Genomic DNA, 20,203 nt, shown 5'->3' on the forward strand with positions numbered 1-20,203 from the left:
TTAACGAGCTAGTCAAGTAGAGGCATACTAGTGACACTCTGTTTGTCTATGTATTCACACATGTATTATGTTTCCGGTTAATACAATTCTAGCATGAATAATAAACATTTATCATGATATAAGAAAATAAATAATACTTTATTATTGCCTCTAGGGCATATTTCCTTCACCACCATCTTCACGAACTTTAACCCGGGAGCTCGCACCACCATCTTCACGAGCTTGAATCAGGGAGCTCGCACCACCATCTTCATGAACTTGAACCGGAGAGCTCATACCACCACCATCATCAATCACTTGGACCGGAGATTGAGCACGACCACCATCACCTCCATCACCACCATTCACTTGGCTTGTCGAGGCACCGCCTCCCATGCCGAAGCCACCATCACCGCCCCCACCACCCATGCTGAAGCCACCTATGTTGAAGCCACCACCACCAACCATGCTGAAGCCACCTCCTCCACCCATGCCGAAGCCACCACCACCAACCATGCTGAAGCCACCTCCTCCACCCATGCCGAAGCCACCACCGCCATTGCCGAAAGAAAAGCCCCCTCTAAAGCCAACACCACCACCGGCCATAAGATTTTGGAGCTCCATCTTCCTCCAGAGCATGATCTCCATTCTTTTCATCTCCCAAAATTCTCTTGCCATTGCATCCATGCCCTCCAGGTTCATCATCATGAACCGGTCCTCCTCGACGGTCCTCTCGTCCTTCCTCTTTTGCTCCTCTAGGAAGATCTTGCACTCCTTGAAGGCACACCTCTTTTTCCATTTCTCCTCCTTGTGCTTCTCTATCTTCTCGGCCAGGGCAACTTTTGCATCCCAATGCTTGGCTAGCATAGCCTCCTTCATCTTCGCCATCTCACCAATTTGATCCCTCAAAGTGATTGCCTCGGAAGTCCTCTTGACTCTTGCTTTCTACTTTTTGTTTCCATCCGACTTGCCCTTGTTTCTTCCTCCTCTTGGTGCATCATCACTATCATCATCATCTTCAACCTCCACTTTGATGCCTCTTTTAAGGGGATCCCTTGTCCCTCACCCTCCACTTCTCATTATCCCGGAGCCATTTCCAACAATGTTGAAGATTGAATAACCGGCCATTGGAGGCCGGTATTTGCTTGTAGTACTCATTGGCGATGCGATCCTACACATAATCATTTAGACAATTGTGAGCTCATAATCTTCTTATGCACACGGCTAGGGACTTAAAGATGAAGAAATGCCCACATAATCATCAATAGTGGAGCCACTTGGTGGTGCATTCCGCACTTGCTCCAAGCATCCAAACCAACGGGAGCAAGCTTTGTTGATGATGTCCCAGCGGCCTCGAAGGCCCTTCAAGCTCTGGCCGGATGGGAATGGCATCATTTGATGAACATTGTCTTTGATCCTTCGCCAATAGTTGCCATAAGTTTGATCCTTGCCGGCGATGGAGTCAAGAAAGATGCTTTCCCGTGCTTTAACTAAGCACACATCCTCCATCTCCGTGTAGTTGCCGGTCCTCCCGAACTGAGTATCATAGTCGGGCTCTGGGTTCTCTTGCACATCATCATCATCTTCATTCTCATCATGCACCTCCACGTCGACCTCAACGTATGATGCATCAAAATTACCAAGAGAGGCACTCAAATTCATCGTGCTCTCGGCCAACATCTCCGTATATGTGTAGGGCACATTTTCGCTACAAAAATCGACGGCCAAAGCTCAATCAAGTGTTCCCAAAGGCTGAAAATGAAGATGATCGGTGCAAAGCAATCAAGAGAACTTTTTTACCTCTCAACCGTTTCATGGAACACGTTGTGGGCATGGTCGTTGACTTGGTCATCAATATGGATGCCGAGGACGGCTGGAGGCTGAGGAGGAGCCCGACCCCTTGACGCGATCGCCTTCTTCCTCGGAGGCTTCGCTCACGCGCTGATGGGGCCGGTCGAGGCGGTCTTCTTCCTCTTGGGCGAGGCGCGTGGAACCGAAGCGGGGGCAACGCTCGATACTGCCGCGCCGGGTGCACCGCTTTGAACGAGATGGCTCCCTTGCCCCTTCCTCTTGAGGGTGGCGGTGGCGGCGACGGGAGGAGTTGGAGCCATGGGAGGCCCAGGCGGACGGACCAGCGACGGTGGCGGCGGCGGAGGAGCATGGTATGACGCACCTGGCGGCGGTGGTGGCTCCATCCAGCTGAATTCCGGCGCGGCGAGGCCAGACGGCGAGGTCGGAGGACGGATGGGCGGCGACATCGGGGCGGGAGGCGGGAAATGGAAGTCGGCGGAAGTGCTTCGCGACAACTGAAAAGGGATCCAACAAAATCGAGGGGATTCCTGCACATATGGAGGAAATGGGCTCGCAGATGCGGGATCCCACAAAAAAATCTGGGACGGCCCGATTTGGCGGATCTGCTCGGCCGGCGATACGGGATGGACCCTGCAAACGGACGGTTATTTTAGCGGATGCCCCGGTTTGCGGGATCTGCTAGAGATGCTCTATGAGATGATCTTCAGGTCGACCCCGTTCTAAGGTTGAGAGAGTCTGATTGAAGATGCTCTCCGACATCCCTCCGAGCTTGGGAGGCACAGGTAAGCCACATGGACCCTCTACCTCTAGGTAAAGAATTGAACTCATCGTAAACAACAAAAAACAGAAAATGGTGTAGCCGAAGAACAAGAGAGGAGCAACAACATTGGATCAGATGAAAGAGAAGGCATGAGGAGGAAGAAGAATTGGTAAAACTAGAAAACAACCAGTGGAAGATTAACACGCCAAAAATTACTTAGTGATCGGATCTCTGAAATTTGTGTAAGGGCAAATCTAGATTGGACTAGTTATCACTAAAATTGAAAAGAAATAACAAAGGAATTGAGGCTTCAAACTCTTTTCTTAGTACAATTCCAATGTAAATAGACTGATGTGCCCTCTATTCCTAAATACCTAGCCCCACTATTTATGTTTGTTGCACAATGATGAAGGCGCGTCATGCAAATTGTTCGAACCCTTGATGGAGTATAGCTCAACCATATGCGACTGTTTGATCAACTTTCACCCTTTGGCCGAGGGACTCCAGTTTTGTAATCATTTGCTTTCTTATAGTCCCACCAATTGTCATGAATATGTGTCTCTTCTCCTTCTTCCTCAACATCCATGCTAAATTCCTCCAATCTTTTTCTCTTGCCTCCAATGGAGAGGTTCCTGGCCACGGTCCCAAGCTTCCATATATGGAATCAGATGTTGCCCCTCATGGTTCATTGATTGTGAGGGGGTCGCTTGCAGTTCCTAATCTACAAGATTGCAAGAAAAATGGTGGGTGGCATTGGCAAACTCATTACCGCTGCCAACCGTGGCACTTTGGTCAAATTGGTCATCGTTGCTCAAAGTTGTTCACCACCTTACTCCTCTTATCCTGCCAAACGAGACGACCAAAATCATTACCAAGCTTCAACGATCTTTTCTCCGGGCAATGACAGATAAGGTCTCCAGGAGGGGGGGGGGTGCAAACTGATGTGGGAACTAGTATGCCACCCGACTGCACTTGGGGGATTGGGAATTCTTAACTTCGACAAAATTGCAAGGGCACTTCGGCTCCAATGGTTGTGCTTAGGGTGGGGTGGACCGAGGCCATCTATGGCTTGAGTGGGCTTGGGAACCCAGTGCAACATCGCGGACATGAACCTTTTCTAGAAGTGCACTGCTATTACTGCTGGAGATGGAAGGAAGACCAGATTTTGGCATACACCATGGCTCAATGGTGCAAAACTAAAGGATATCACCCCCTCAGATTGAGTTGTCCAAACTCAAGAATGAGGGGATATGTAAGGGATCACATGCAAGCTTTGTAAGATAATTCCTAAATTCACCATGCATATTATGCTTGGGATATCGATACTCCATTAATATCTGGACCATGGTCCGAGATTGGCTCGGCATTCATGATCTATCCTTCAATGATTGTCCAAACTTCCATAATTTTCATAGTGCTGGTCTATCGTGATGCACATCAACATCTATCGCAGGAAGGCTTTGGCATCCATTGCGATGCTCACGTCGTGGGAAATTTTGAATGAGAGGAATGCTTAGGTATTCTGGTATATTTATACCTTGCCAACATCAAGCGGAGGCTGCGTGTTGGGAATCATCGGGGGTAGACATTTGAGATCGATCATGGTGTGAGAGTAGTTCCTTATGTGTATTTCCACCCTCGGGCGGGCATTGTAATCCTAAACTGCATTCTTAATGAATGAAATGAGGCAAAATCTTTTCCCCATGTTTAAAAAACCATTTGCCTCCGCCTCCGCCCATGGCCCGTGCCCTTCACCACAAGGACGCCCCGCCTCTTTCATTGCTTCTGTCAATGGCTTGGACGACAGGGTCGTCCACCACAGCATGTTTACTTGCCACAAGAATGCCACCGCCGCAGAGGATCGCCACAACCAGAGGTCCACAAAGGTATTGCTATTCATCACCACTAAAAGTAGGACTAATGTTCTAACTCCATTGCAAATATTCTTCCTCTACTTAAAATCAAATCTAACTATCATCATTGAAAGAATTCCTCTTTTCTTTCCATGTTCTCTCTCACTATGGTAGTTTTATGCCTGCTAGGTGCTTGATGGAATTCCTAGACATGCATTCTCGAGGAAGGTATGACAAATAATCCAGATGAAGTGATTAATTGATGATATTCACCTGGCGTCCCTTCCTAGAATAGATATAAGTTCTTTCTTAGCATGCTAGAGACGAGATGACTCGTGATGGGAAAACCAACACACTCATAGAGTGATTCGTTACTGCGTGCTGGGAAAACCATCATGACTCCAAAAAAATATTCATATTTTCTTTTTGAAAATATGTGTGGGTTTTAAATTTGTTCATGTTTTCTTTATAGATTTAGAAAAATGCTCATCAACTAAGAAACGAAAAACAAAAGGAAAGAACCGAAGAGAGCTAGGTTAAAAGGGAAAATACAAGGGAAAAAACAGAAGGAGGAAAACAAGGTTAGAAAAAAGAATCAGGAATCTATGGAACTTGTGCGCACCCGCTGTTGTAGTTGGGCTGGCCCACCCCGTCACCCCTGCTGCTTGCGCGTTGTAGGTTCTATCCTTCACGACAAGCAAAGACTAGCATTTTTTGGAATATACGTGCTTGAAATATATGCACGTTTGCAAAGCAACATTTTAGTATTGTAGGACTAGCCAACCCAATAGGGCATATGCTTGAACTTTGAAATGGGATATGATGTAGCTCGGTAGCTCAAAACAAAAAGGTAAACATAAGATAAACCCAAGCACCCTGCTTCCTTCGGCCATGTTGTCATCGTCGTCATTGTCGCGACTTTCGGTGTTGGTAATCTACCAGTTCTTAGTTTCTTTCATTAACTTTTTTTCCTGCTGATTTTTGTTTTTATTCTTTTCAAAATTTATGAAAAATTTCAAAAAAAAACCCATGAACATTTGTTAAATTATTATTTTTAAAATAAATTTTAAATTTCAAGAAGACTTTAAAAATTATGATCATTTACAAAATCCAAAGAAAATTCTGAAACAATTCATGAAATCCTTTCAATTTATTTACATATTTTTCAAAGGAGAGTATATTTTAAAATTCATGAATATAGTTTAAACTTCTTAAACATTTTCTATGTTCATTATTATAAATTTGTGCCTTTTTAATATATCAACTAGGAAACACGCGACGCGCGTGTATGTTGCCAAGTCGCCGATGACATCACTTACAGAATCTGCACAGCGCGCATGCGATTTGCATGGTGGATCAACGGTTGGCCGTCCGTCGCGCCGCAGCACGTTCTTGCGCTAGCTATACGTTACAAACAAAGTTTTGGAAAAACATAAAAAAAGAACTGGGCTAAAAAACTGGGGCATGGTGTTCTCGCGGTCCCACTACAAAAACCGGCCGAAACCGGGAATGGGCCCAGCCCACATACGAGCAAGGCGCGCGTTAGCTCCTGTGAGTGGGGAATAGAACGACTGGGCGAGGAATAGACGCGCCCGAACCACGCACGCTTGAACTTTGAAAGCCGTCGACCATCTGCCTGCCCTCTGCGCAGCCCAGTAGCTCAAAAAAAACAAAAAAAAACTAAACCCTAGCACCCCGGTTCCTTCGGAGATGCCGTCGCCGTCGCCGTCGGGGCCGCCGGTGCTGCCAATCTCGGAGCACGAGGACGAAATCGTGGCCGCCGTGGAGGCGAACCCGGTGATCGTGGTTATCGGCGAGACCGGCTCCGGCAAGAGCACCCAGCTCTCCCAGATCCTCCACCGTCGAGGTTACACCCGCCGCGGTGCTATTGCGGTCACCCAGCCCCGCCGTGTCGCGGCCGTCTCCGTCTCCAGGTGCTCCCCTCTCTCCCAAGCGTGCGCGCATAGTTAAATTTGCTAGAGTGTGGGTTAGTTGCGTGGGAAGTAGGCGCCAGGGAGGTAGGGAGCATATGGTTCTACTTCCTGATGTATCATGCTACCATATTTGTCTTCCTTGTGGGCTGCGAGGGCGCAGTTAGATCAATTGGCTGGATTGCGGAGATACCAAACTCTGATATGTTACAAATTACGAAGGAACATAATGCTCGATTGGAGTATTGTTTTGTTGCATAGAAAATACACTAAGAGCATAAACACCTAGAAGGAACTGCCCTGTATGATACCTGAAATGAGAGACTAACTTCAGTTATTTTCAGGAGGGTGGCACAAGAGCTCGGTGTCTCAATTGGGGAAGAAGTTGGTTATGCTATTCGGTTTGAAGACCGAACTTCAGAAAAGACTAAGATCAAGTGAGCTTCAGAAAGCTTCAATTCTCTAGTAACTTATGTATTATGTCCTGAGTTCTTGGATTGAATATTTTGAATCAATTCGTAGGTACCTCACAGATGGTGTTCTTCTGCGTGAAAGCCTGTCAAATCCTGAGTTGAAGCAATACTCAGTAATTATCTTGGACGAAGCTCATGAACGTAGCTTGAACACGTATGGTCATCTTTATGTTACACAGATTTACAGGAATCTTTATCAAAATTTAGAGTGTTTTTAATCAAGTTTTGACATATACTTCTGCAGCATGTTCCTAAACCTTAATTCTAGCATTTCTTATTTATTACCCCCTCTGTCTCAAAATGTAAGACCTCTTTTGACACTATGATAGTGTCAAAAAACATCTTACATTTTGAGACAGAGGAAGTACTATAGAGGCCTTATTACTATAATATAATCTCTCAAGTTAAAAAGCGTAAGCTTATCGTAAAAAATATGCCATGAAGGCATGCATTATTCAATAGTCTATAATCTCTGTTGACAGCATAGTTTTATCTAAGATTCATTATATGAGTGTTGTACTTTTCTGTGGCCATCCAATTTTTTAAGTGATAGCCATCACTACCCAGCACAACTTATATTTTATTGAACTACAGTTCGCCAAGCTCTAGCATAAATGCATAGCACAATAGAGTAAGAACTTTGAAGCTATCAAACTAGTAGGATGACCAAATACTGTTATTTTGGCATCTCTTATCATATTGTGTATCGAGTTTGAACATATGTAACCTATACCAGCAATTTGACTTCTCTGTCCAATTTATAATCTGAGTTGTGAACTTGGGTTAAAATGAACTTTGTACTATCCTATTTGATGCCTTCTTTCTTTACTAGTAGGAATTTAGTGCACAATACATACCAAATAATTAATTAACCACTCACTAATATATGTTTTCAAATACTCCTCCGTCCTATACTAATTGATGCTCAAACGGATGTATCTAGACATATTTCAGTGCTAGATACATCCGTTTGAGCGCAAATTAATATGGGACGGAGGAAGTAATATATAACACATTACCTAAATTGTAATTTTCTCTAGTAGTACATGCTTGCTTGGTTACTCTTTAGATGAGATGGCCTCTGACTGCAAACATAAAGTAACTTCTAGCTCTTGGATGCATATGTTGATGTTGTACCGAAGTAGAGTTACTTGGGTTCTAGGTGTGAGAGGCTTTAGGGAAAGTTTGCCACTGGCATGCTATTGCTGGTTTGTTAATACGTAGAAGGTAATCGGGAAGACTGACAATTTAAACATTAGGATAACAACTGAAAGAGGGAACACATGGATTAGGATAGCAACTGGAAGAGTCACACTTAAATACTTAATGGTCAATGCTGATAATCACATATTCACACTCGTTGTTCTGCATGAGTTGATACTATTCTATCTTTACCCAGACTTTCTGCAGCGTAGCTAAACAGATTCAAAGGTTACATGAGAGAATAAGAAAATGGATTCAAACTTCCGATAACATACTCATCAGGACCAGCTAACTGGTTGTGGGAACCTGTGGATGTAATCTAGCTACCATAGTCTTGAAATGATAGTATTTTCTTCCTTCGTTTTAGAGTGGCGTTGATTGTGAACTTATCTGTAGTGGCTCATTTTGATTTTTTTGTTACAGTGATATCCTTTTAGGTTTAATGAAAAGATTGATCAAACATCGAGCTTCAGATTTGAAAGTTCTCATCACTTCGGCGACTCTTGATGGTTTGAAAGTGTCAAATTTCTTCTCAGGATGTCCTGTGTTGAACATCCCTGGAACTATATTCCCTGTGGAGAAGTTTTACAGCACAGATCGTCCAACAAATTATATTGAATCTTCTCTCAGAACAGCTATAGGTACGGATAATTTTTTGTTTGTGTAACTACTGCAGTTATAAACTTCTACAATAGAATGCCAATATGTTTCTGGTGCTTCCTAAGTAGACAAATAGCTATATGTATTTATCACTTTTCTATTACATCAATCAGAAATTGATTCATTGTCAGCAGACCTAAGATTTTTATCTAATGTCATGAATGGTTTCATATGTGCCAACGAGAGGGCATTTGGATTTATAGTGGTATGAGGGTAACAGGTCAGTACCCCTTGAGCTGCTGTTGGATACTGCGTTGGTCAAATTGGCTGGTAGAGACGAAAAAGTGTAGGGGCAGAGCCATTTCCTTTTATTATTTTAAGACTTCAAGGCACTTGGTCGTAATACAAAAATGCAGTTAACTCTATCATTCTAACAGAAAAGCACAATTTGCAAATCCAACTGAATCCAAGTGCACCTAACAAACTTCTGTTGTTTAGGTTGCTAGAAACCTCAGTGAGAGTAGGCTTATCTCCATTCGTGTTCTCTGTTGCTAGGTAGATACCACTGTGAGATTGGTGTGTGTTTTCCTTTTCGTTTCCAGTCTGCAGTGGCTGCTGTCTTGTATGGACTCAGTGCTCTCTTCTTAAAGATAAGATGTGCAAAGCTTTTGCATGTTCTCTAAAATAGACCATTTTTTCACTTTGGCTGTTTCTACTGATGGTTTATCCCTGCAAACTGGCTTAACTTTAACCACTTATAAGTCGATGAATGAAGTCACATTGTTTATCAAGAATATCCATTTGAGCCATTAATGTATGGTATATCGTACATCATTTCATGTGTTTTTATATAATATACTATCCAACAAAGTGCTCTTGTTATTTGGAAAAGGTAAAGAAAATAAAATGTTTGCTCTCATGAGGATTTGATCATCTAGGATGACTCCATCCCTTTCATAGTTGTTCGTCTGATTTTGACATATCCATTGGTGATTGGTTCAACATCTGATGAGAATATTCCCTTAAGTAGTAGCACTTTGTCCCTGATGAGTAGGTCCTGTACACCCCACCAAACACTAGGATACCCACATATCCCAGACCACTGACATATCCCCTCCCCGCTGTTGATTCTGCCACCGTACTGGCTGCAATTTGCCTCCCTTGTCGTCTTGTTGCCATCGTGTGGCTGTCACTGTCTTTGATGAAAAGGGAGGTGGTGCAAGTGTGGGGTTGTGGTGGTGTGAGCTGCTATGTCAAAAAGAGCAGCCTTGGGAGGGTCATGTACTACTGGTTGCTGGGCCATTCCCTTGGCTCTTATCCATTTGACACTATAATTTTGAAGGGCATTGACAGGAAGGCGTATACAAACTACAGGTTTGCCAGCTAACAGCCTGCATGCCTTTTGGTGGCATGGAAATTATTTGATGCATGCATAAATACGATCAGAGAGTAATGTTTATATTGTATGACTAATTATTGGTGGAAACTAACATAGATTATAGGGAAGTCATATAATTATGTCTCTAGGCTTTGTTTAAAGTTTTGGCCCTGATGATTTATATAATTATGGGAGATCTTATTTTCAGTAATAATGCCCATAGACTTTTCTCCAACAGATATACATGTTAAGGAAGCTCCTGGGGATGTATTAATATTTATGACAGGAAAGGTCAGTATCTCAAAATTGGCCACTGTTTATGCTCTTATATGCAACTTTGAAGGACATTATGTGGTCTTTGACACTAAGGAAAGACCTTGACTTGTTTCTTAGCAGATTTAATTGCAGAGTTTATATTAGTTTGTCCTCTTTTCTTGCATTGTTAGTGTATCTATATCTATCTATACCTACTAATAATGTCATTAGTGCTTCTGCCCGTCCGCCTCAATAATTTTGCAAAAAAGTCCTTGTGTTTTTGGTAATACAGAGAATCCCAGTTTGTCCTTAAGGTCAAAACAATTACTTGAGATGGTTTTAATGCCTAATACCACTTGGCCCTAATTTATGACCAAATTACAAATTATTCTTATAAGAGAATAAAATATTCCCTGTGTTTTTGGTAATACAGAGAGTCCCAGTTTGTCCTTAAGGTCAAAACAATTACTTGAGATGGTTTTAATGCCTAATACCACTTGGCCCTAATTTGTGACCAAATTACAAATTATTCTTATAAGAGAATAAAATATTTTCTCTTGATTATCTTAACTGATTCCTTTTTTAATTTTGATACTGTATTTTATTCCTCCTGTCTACAGTGACTGATAATTTTAATTTTGGAATAGCTTTAGAACTTTCATATGTTGTCATTGATATGGTTTTAAAATGTCTGGAAGTATTTTGCATAACTTTGTTCATGAAGGGGCTTTGTGTTGGATGCAGAACCCTCACTATTGTTTTGTCATACTTATACAAACTTGTTGGTACCTTTTTCAGGATGACATCGACAAGATGGTGTCAAAATTGGAGGAAAGAATTCAAAATCTCGAGGAAGGATCTTGTATGGATGCTCTTGTCCTACCACTCCATGGTTCTTTGCCACCTGAACAGCAGGCAATCAGTTAATCTCCCATTGCATATTTTTCTTCCTTAATTCTTTTACCCCAATTTTTTTCACATATCCATCTCATGAATGCTAGCTTGCTCTCAGTTTTATTTCGAAATCTTAGGGTGTGCTTTTTTCCCAGCACATGTGCAACTACAAATCACTTTAAAAAGGTCCCAATTACAAAAATTTCATGGTATGTTTTTAAATTTAACAATTAGGTTCATAGAATTCAAGTTTTGACTTTGTTTGCGGTCTACTTGAAGTACTTTGAAATTCACAGTGCACTCGCATAAGCTGAAATGAAGCAATATTTATTGCATAAATTCTCTCTTTGCTTTGCAAATTAGCCTGTGCTTTTTCTAGTTGAGGATGAGCAGCTGGTTTTCTGCATGAATAGTTGAATCTTATAATTTACATCAAGTTTTACTATTTGTAGCATTTCAATAAAACTCACTGGTATGTGTCAGTTACAAGCCTCCTGAATACCTTACTGGAACATATAATGTCAATCCATCTCAAAACCATATGGTCCTGTAGTAAGGCCTTCTGAAGATTTTTTTTCCGAGCACATCTATCACTCCAAATCACATAAAGACCTTTCAACTAAGAGGAATATATCATGATATGTTCTTTTTGTAGAATTTAGCTATAAGTTCCTGGAACTTAAGTTTGACTTTGTTTTGGGGTCTGTACGAAGTACTTTAAAACTGACAATTTGGCATAAGTTTGATTTATTTCGTAAAGTTTTCCTAGTTTGCTTATAAAAATTGTATATACTCTTTTATTTGACTATGAGAAGCTGATTCATCTTTCACTCATGATCATATGCTTTTAGAATGTTGCATTGCATTGCCTTGCTTTGCAATTGTTTCTTAGCGATCAATTATTGCTACTTGATAGTGTATTTTGTTTTGTGAACCTTTCTGTTGTTATCTTTGAGCTATCATATTGCTACAATATTACCTATTTAAGGTTTTGTGTTAACTATGCACATGATCTTGCTCTCTTACCTCTTTGCTTAGCAGCATCCATTTGTTTTATGTATGTTTGGTTTGATTTCACTTTGGTCGTAAGCATTTGATACCTATAGAATTCTTGCTGATCTGTTGAGTTTTATTTATAGGTTCGGGTGTTCTCTCCAGCACCTCCAAATTGTCGACGGTTCATTGTTGCAACAAATGTAGCTGAAACTTCGTTAACTGTAGATGGTGTTGTGTAAGCAAGTAAACATTATCAGTTAAAGTGCACATACGTCCAGTTTCCATCTCCATACTCTTGTTTTTATATTTAGTTTTGATTACCGAAATGTTGTGTTTCTAAATTAGGGAATCTATATCGACTTCGCGGTTTTGTAGAAAATATAATCAATCAAATACCATTATTTTACGGACTAGTGTATCACTGCATCCTGTTTATCTCCGACACTAGCTTACTTGAATTCTGTAGAAGATTGATTTGTAAAATGTAGATGGCATACTTTTGCCTGTTATGCCATGAATTTCCATCTAACTTGCACAACTTTCATTTGACAGCGCTAGTTACACATGTGAATTCATGATTCATGCATTGTATTGCATCCTGAGGTGTTAGTGCTATGGTTAATAGATTATATATATCACCAAGATAAACATTAAAACTGTCTTATCAATTGTTAAGAACTGATGAGATCCAGTTATCAACTTCAGTATATTTTAATGATTATATCAATAACGAATTATCTGTATTATGGTGTTACTTTGGATGAATGAGATGCTTTTGATTTGTTTTTTTTTCTCTCATGCTAAAATGCTGATGCAGCAGCAACTACCCAACTGAAACCGGACTATTAAAATTTGCAATATTTTCTGTATCTAGCTGAGTACTCAAATGTCCTGCAATTTTTATGTTCCCGGAGAGGCATTTTATTAATAGTGCTATATCTTATTTCACCAGGTTTGTGGTTGATTGTGGTTATGTAAAGCAACGTCAGTATAATCCGTCAACTGGAATGTATTCACTTGATGTAGTTGAGATTAGCAGGTAAATAGTAATGGGATATGCACTCTGGTTGTCTGTCTGCATCTTATCCAGACTACTTTCGTTCACAGATGTCTAGCTACTGTCTCAATTTTTTTGTCTAGCTTTAATACACACAATATGAATCACTGATTTTTTTCATGAATTACTAGAGTGCAAGCTGACCAGCGAGCTGGACGAGCTGGAAGAACTCGGCCTGGCAAGTGTTATAGATTATACCCAAGTTCCATCTACCAAAAGGAGTTTCTCGAGGCTACAATTCCTGAAATTCAACGAACCTCCCTTGCTGGAAGTGTTCTGTATCTGAAATCATTAAATCTTCCTGATATCGACATTCTAAAGTTTGATTTCCTTGACCCACCATCACGTAAGATAAGATTCAGAATCTTTTATTCATAGTAATCCTTCTGCGCTCACTTTGTAAAGCTAATTTTCATCTAATTAAGTACTATGTGTGGTAACCTAAGCAGCTGCGGGCTAGTCTTTGTTCAGGCATGTCATAACTTAGTCACCTTTCTTGTGCTGCTGGGTCCAGCCTTGACTATAGAATTTAGTGTGCCGCATCATGTTTGGTCAGCCCAATGACACTAGTTTTGTGGTGCACGAGCCTAACAGGAACGCCGATATAAAAGTTCTTAAAAAAGTAATTGTGCATAGGTCAGTTAGATGCTGTTTGCACTTACCATTTTCTTCGTGAGTTTATCATATTGTATTTCCTGAAATTGCCTACCACTGTCATTAGCTGCTTGGTGTCACTTGTCAGGAATCTGTGACTCCAAAGACCCTCATGGAAACCCCAATTATTTTTGTCCGTAGTGATCCAGGTGGATAAAATTTAGGATTATCTTCTGTCTCCCTATTAATGGACCAATGCTTATGACCTGCAGGTGAATCATTAGAAGATGCTTTGAGGCAGTTATACCTCATTGATGCAATTGATGAAAGTGGGCAAATAACAGATGTTGGACGCCTTATGGCAGGTATAAGTTTGAGCGTGAAATCAATTGTTATTCAAACCTATCTTGAATGATGTCTGTAGGAAAATTGCTATTATACCAAACCGCAAGCAGCTCTGGGTGGCTGGGTTTTGTGTGTGTGTGTGCGGGGGTGGGGTGGGTGGGGTGGAGTTACACCTATGCCCATTTGAAGCTGGGGCATTACCAAAAAATCACCTACAGAATTGAGATCAGGCAAATGAATACTCATTGTAAAGCACCTTTTGAGATCGACACGAGCTGTTCATGTGAACAGTACGCATGGGTACTGTACTACTGTTGCTCATGAATTCTTCGTGCAGCAGTCCTCCATGTGTTGACATTTTGTTGAGGAATGCTCTTGTATTCCCCCGAATCCACCCTTTTGTGTGGTACACCTATATGCATGGATTGAACTACACACCTGCTATGATGCCCTATCACTAGTTTTAAGTGCTAGATAATAAATTGTCCTCTTTGCTGTAAATCTTACTGTCCAGGTATTGTATCACATAATTATCGAACTATATGTGGTACTCTTAGGTAAATTGTTCCTATGCACTTAGTATGCTGAAGTGAATTATAGCATACTGTAACAGTATCCTGCATGGATATCACCATAATAACCACGCAAAGATTTTATAGTCAGGAGGGGACCAGTCTGCTGGTAGAGTTGATATTAGTAATGAGCATGGAGGATTTCTGTGAAGTACTCCCTCCGTTTTTATTTACTCCGCATATTAGTTTTGGTCAAAGTCAAGCTTTACAAACTTTGACAAAGTTTATAGACAAAAATATTAACATATACAATAACAAATCAGTACCATTAGATTCGTTGTTGAATGTACTTCCACATCATATAGATTTGTTATGCTAAATATTTATATTCTTTTCTATAAATTTGGTCAAACTTTACAAAGTTTGACTTTAGTCAACTCTAATATGCGGAGTAAATAAAAACGGAGGGAGTAGTTAATAAAAAGTTACTATTTCATAATTTTCGCTGTGTTATTAAAAGGTTTTTGTAGGATAAGTTTATTTTGTTCTGGTAAATTTTAAATAATCTGATTTGGTTGTCTAAGTTGCATGCTGTGATTTTTTTTACAGAGCTCCCTCTTGACCCTTCGCTTTCAAGGACATTGATTGAAGCTAATGAACTGGGATGTCTGTCTCAGGCATTAACTGTTGCTGCAGTCTTGTCTGCTGAAATCACACTGCGGCAAACTAGAAGGTGACCATTTGTTTTTTTTAATGTATTTCATGTAGAATGGTCCCATTAGCCAATTGTAATGAACTTGTTACTTCTTATGTACAGCAAGGAGATGGAAGGAAAGAGAAAACGGCAACAGCTCCCTGATGGTTCTGGCTGGGGTGACCATGTACAATTGCTTCAAATATTTGAAAGCTGGGATCAAGCAGACTATGATCCAAGATGGTGCTCAGATCATGATCTACAGGTGAATGAAAATAAACTGTGATTCAAATATGATGAGAAGAAAATTTGGATGAGTGAGCCCTTAATCGCTTAAGTTTGTGAACATACATGCAATCATATCGGACCTTCTTGGAACAGTCAAGCTGTATCAAGAACTGTTGTCATTGTTATAACAACAGGAGATTAGAGGGTAGTATCATTAGTAACGTAATCACAACAATGATTCGTAGGGGGTTGTACGGCGACCTTATACCGAAGGTCGTCGTACGCCGACAAACTTGACACTTTGATGTTTTTTATAATAGGTTCGGTCGCGACCTAGGCTCCCTGAGTCATTTGAGACTCCCAGACTTGATCCTAGGGTCCCTGAGTGATTTTTGGAGCTCTAGTGCCCTCCCTTTGTTTGTATTCAAGTGAGAGTCAGTGAGGGTACATGCCCATGGGGGGCTTATATAGGCTAGGGGTCCTTGACAAGACCAAGGCCACACTTGGTGGTGGTAGGTAGGAGGTGTACATTGGTGAAAGTTGGTCGATTAGTCCATGGTGGACTAGGGAGAGAGGGAGTCCATAGCTTATGGTGGACCAGATCCTCTCATCCCTCCACCGTTGCGGGCTTCTCTCATCTTGGGCCTTCCTTGACTTCTTCTTTTTATGTTCTCCTCTCTTATGACTTGTTGACTCGTGCTAGTTGCTTGGACTTTCATTGACTTGACTTGACTTTGTTGTCAAAGACTCAAAGTCTCATGATTCAAATTATGCCCACAACTTCTATTTGAGTTTGTCAAGAGGACAAAGGGAAATGATGTTCAACAGAACTGAGGACGCTGACAGTATATGGTTTGATTCTGATGCTTTGTTTAAATGTAAGGATCGTCTAGTATTTTAAATTGAGTGAGTTACTTGAAAGCTAGGGAATTATCTCTTCATAAACAATACCATTTTGTGAGTGTGGCAATGCCTAAGCCTGTAATTCACCGCTCAACGTTTGGCCCAACTGTTCTTTGTCCTTCATTTGTTGGGCATTTTACCTAAACTTGTACTCCCTCCGTTACATAATATAAGATGTTATTACAACCAATATGTATTGGTTGTAGTAACATCTTATATTATAAGCCGGAGGGAATAGTTTACTATTTACAGCTACATACATGACAATAGAAGTATGATTAAGTTGACGTGCATCTATATATTATCTTTGAAAGACTTTGCAGTCGCACTTTGTTTTGTACAAAACAAAAGGTTTCGTTCTTTATGTTGACCACCAGACTATCTTTGCAGGTACGGGGCATGAAATTCAGCAAAGATGTGAGAAATCAATTAAGTCAGATTATTCAAAAAATTGCTAAAGGTCAGTTTTCTACTTGTTATATGTTTTGTTTCTCAAAATTCATGACGAAAACTGCTCCCCTGTTTCTCCTATACCGAGACATGTCTCTCTGGTAGAGCTGCTTTTTATATAAAGAACATGTATTGCTTCAGTTTTGATTCCTAAGAATTACATTCAAATTGTAAGACAAAGCTGAAGAGTGAAGACTACTGTTATATGCTCTTAGGATTTTTTGCCTTCAGGATCACATGCACCCATTATTGGCTTCGAAACTTGTGTTCCAAAAAATCCACGCCTGTACAAGGGCATTCCCAATGCTCTTCCACCATCAGCTCTAAACCATGCAACGTTGGGTCTGAGCTGAGGTGGCAGGACAATTAGTGAAGACATAGATTAAAGTTATATCTACATGTAGATTGTATCTTGTCCCAAACTCCAATGACTTGGGAACTCATTTGCACACAAGCAGTCGATAACACCAATGGGCGCACCTAACATGTCTCAACATATGCCTTTGCAGAATTTGTGAAAAATAAGTATTACAGAAGATGGGTTCAATCCTTCTATCTTCTTTTTTTCTTGGCACTGCACTTATTGTGATATTCTTGCCAACAAAAATTGCACATGTTCGCCCCTCAAAAGAAAAATGTATACATGTTTGACATGTATTTTTCCCCCAAGTGTACAAGTACTAAAGCAAATTGCGGGTGCATATGATCTTAAGAGCATAAAATTCCAGTCAATAGATGCTTGATGCTCTCTGTAATTTGAATAATCCGTTCAGATTGTGTTGTCAAAATTCTTCTTTATAGAGTATTTGTAGGCTGTATTTTGTCTAATTTTATTTTGAAGTTAAATATAATGAGATAGCAACTAAACAGAACAGCAAATTTTGTTTGTTAAAATAGCACAGCAGATTTTGTCCGTGCATGTACATAATTAGTCTTTGTTGCCTAATGGCAGTATATTTTTTGTCCTTGAATTAGGGCTTCCTATTGTTGAAATGTGAGCAGACATGTGAAGTTATTAATGTATATGCTGTCTCCTATTGAAATTTCAGCACAACACGTCAAATAATCATATTTTATGCACCAAAAGGAGATATTATGACAGCTACACCATGTTGTCTATATCAGTTGAAATATCGTGTAGATTGCTCTCCCTGAGATGCTGGAAACTGATTGGAGTATTTCCCATCCAGTTTTGACTGCATTTTGTAAGCAAACTTGCTTTGTAAAATTCAGGTCCAACAGATTTGCAAGCAAGGAGAGGACGGAAGAGTGACCCTGACTACAGAAAATTGAGGAGAGCACTTTGTGTAGGATATGGCAACCAGTTAGCTGAGAGGATGATTCATCATAATGGTTACCATACGGTTGGATACAGGACACAACTTGTGCAGGTATAACCGTGGTAGTCTGTCTGTTAGATTCAGTTAGTTTTGCAATGCTAGGGATTACAAAGTAAGGAAGACTGAAACCGGCAGTCCATGCAGAAACTAACACCTCTGTTCAAATCCTTTATACTTGCAGAGATTAATATGTAAAATCAGCAAACCGCAAGCGGTTTTTCTAAAGCTGTGATCTACTCCTTCCGTCCCATAATATAAGAGTGTTTTTGATACTAGTGTAGTATCAAAAACGCTCTTATATTATGGGACGGAGGGACTACCATTTAACTCCTTTTGACCATTTAAATCCACCACCACTGAAATCGTCCTGCACAATTAAAATTTAGAGATAGTGGAATCAAAGGTAATAATTAGTATGTCTCATTTGTGCCTGTCTTGACTTTCCTATGGAATTAGTGAAGCTGCCAGTTGCTACTTGAAGTTCATAGTTATTTCTCAGAGATGCTTAATATGTTTATTATAGGGGACATAGAGTTTGTTGTTTGTGCCATTTGGAGACCATAGTTATGACATGCCGAATATTACTTGTGAAGAACAGTTGTGTCATGCCACAAGAATTCTAATTCATTGACATATTTAACCTCCTCTTGTGGAACTGTGCCTTTGTGTTGTTTTATCACATCGTGTAGTCTGCTACTTTAATTGTGCAACTCCACTGGCACCTTTCTAAGTACACCATTTTTGCAGGTGCATCCATCTTCTGTACTGGAAGGTGATGAATACGGGAAGCTGCCTGTGTATGTCGTCTACCACGAACTAATAAATACTACCCGCCCTTTCATGAGAAATGTTTGTGGGGTCGAGCAGACTTGGGTTAAACCAATTTTGAAGAAGCTTGAGAAACTGAACATAAACAAATTAAGGTATGAAAGCCATGTATCTGAAATGGTGATCATTCTGGTGTCATAATACAATGCTAGCTAGACAAGTAACCTTGAGTGTCTTGTTGCAGCGGCGGTTCAAGTGCGTTGACAGATTCCGGACCTCTAGAGGAGAAGCAACCAGGCTCGCCGACAAAAGCTGCAGCTGCTAAGCAATCTGACGTGGATAGTAAAATCCAGGCGGCCCGAGAGCGCTACCTTGCGCGGAAAGGCAAGAAGTGACATATTAGTGATCTTCCAGTAGTATGATTATTTTGAAGAGAGCGAAGGATGCATAGAGCGCATGAACACGAAAAGAGTAAACACATTCGGAACTGAGCTCGTAGAGTGATGTACCTCGCTCAGTTTGCTCTAGATATGGAGCTTAAAGCCCCAAAATTACCTCCGGTTATTCCAGATGTTTATAATTCCATATCTGCAGCACCTGCTATTGTGAACATTAGAGTGCACTAACACTTGTCGATGTACTGGTGCACTAGGTCGCCGAAATGTGCATCTAAGACTCCTAGATTTTCTTTACAGAAAGTACCAACTTACAAGCTGATGTGGGCTATTTTTATGGACCCCAGTAGCTAGCGAACGAGTTCGCTGGGGATGGTGGCAATTGTGAATATTTTACATGGCAATTTTAGTTGTATTGGGGTGGCAATTTTTGGAAAGAAGGAAAAATATGCGGCAAAAAAGGCAGGATTTGCCATCTCCTACTGCATGAAGTTGCCATTAAAAACGTTTGCTTGCCATCCCCTTTGAGCAAACGTTCACCGCATTCACCAATTATCATTTTTGTTTTTATTGAAAATTAGGGAGAAGCGGGCTCACCCTGAAATTGTAGGCTCTTTTCACATCCGGATATAAGAAATTCAGACGATACAACAAGCCAGGGCTCAGTTGAAAAAATCACTAAAGAAATACAACTGGTATTACCGCATACATGTTATCGTTGTCTTTGTTTATTATGCTTGTCCTCTGAGATCCAATCCATTAGGGAGACGATTCTACATTATT

General features: G+C 40.7%; 1 protein-coding gene across 1 annotated transcript; it reads left to right on the top strand.

The window, feature by feature from the left end:
• The first annotated feature begins 6,030 nt into the window (after positions 1–6,030).
• On the top strand, positions 6,031–19,742 carry LOC123096108 (probable pre-mRNA-splicing factor ATP-dependent RNA helicase DEAH4). Its single transcript, XM_044517712.1, has 16 exons — positions 6,031–6,338; positions 6,680–6,772; positions 6,858–6,962; positions 8,435–8,652; positions 10,228–10,280; positions 11,043–11,159; positions 12,278–12,369; positions 13,087–13,173; positions 13,323–13,537; positions 14,058–14,150; positions 15,252–15,375; positions 15,460–15,601; positions 16,858–16,927; positions 18,151–18,308; positions 19,005–19,180; positions 19,270–19,742. Exons 1-16 carry the CDS (start codon positions 6,115–6,117, stop codon positions 19,418–19,420), a joined length of 2,118 nt encoding a protein of 705 aa, XP_044373647.1. The 5' UTR covers positions 6,031–6,114; the 3' UTR covers positions 19,421–19,742.
• Positions 19,743–20,203: the final 461 nt, after the last annotated feature.

Source organism: Triticum aestivum, chromosome 4D, assembly GCF_018294505.1.
Source record: "Triticum aestivum cultivar Chinese Spring chromosome 4D, IWGSC CS RefSeq v2.1, whole genome shotgun sequence".
NCBI lineage: Eukaryota > Viridiplantae > Streptophyta > Magnoliopsida > Poales > Poaceae > Triticum > Triticum aestivum.

What these genes read in the sequence shown, in the direction of transcription:
- LOC123096108 (XM_044517712.1), top strand. Translation starts at nt 6,115, where the DNA reads ATGCCGTCGCCGTCGCCGTCGGGGCCGCCGGTGCTGCCAATCTCGGAG. An exon ending in TAATATTTATGACAGGAAAG is followed by an intron (nt 10,281 to 11,042) that starts GTCAGTATCTCA and finishes TACCTTTTTCAG; the next exon opens with GATGACATCGACAAGATGGT. An exon ending in TATTCAAAAAATTGCTAAAG is followed by an intron (nt 16,928 to 18,150) that starts GTCAGTTTTCTA and finishes TGTAAAATTCAG; the next exon opens with GTCCAACAGATTTGCAAGCA.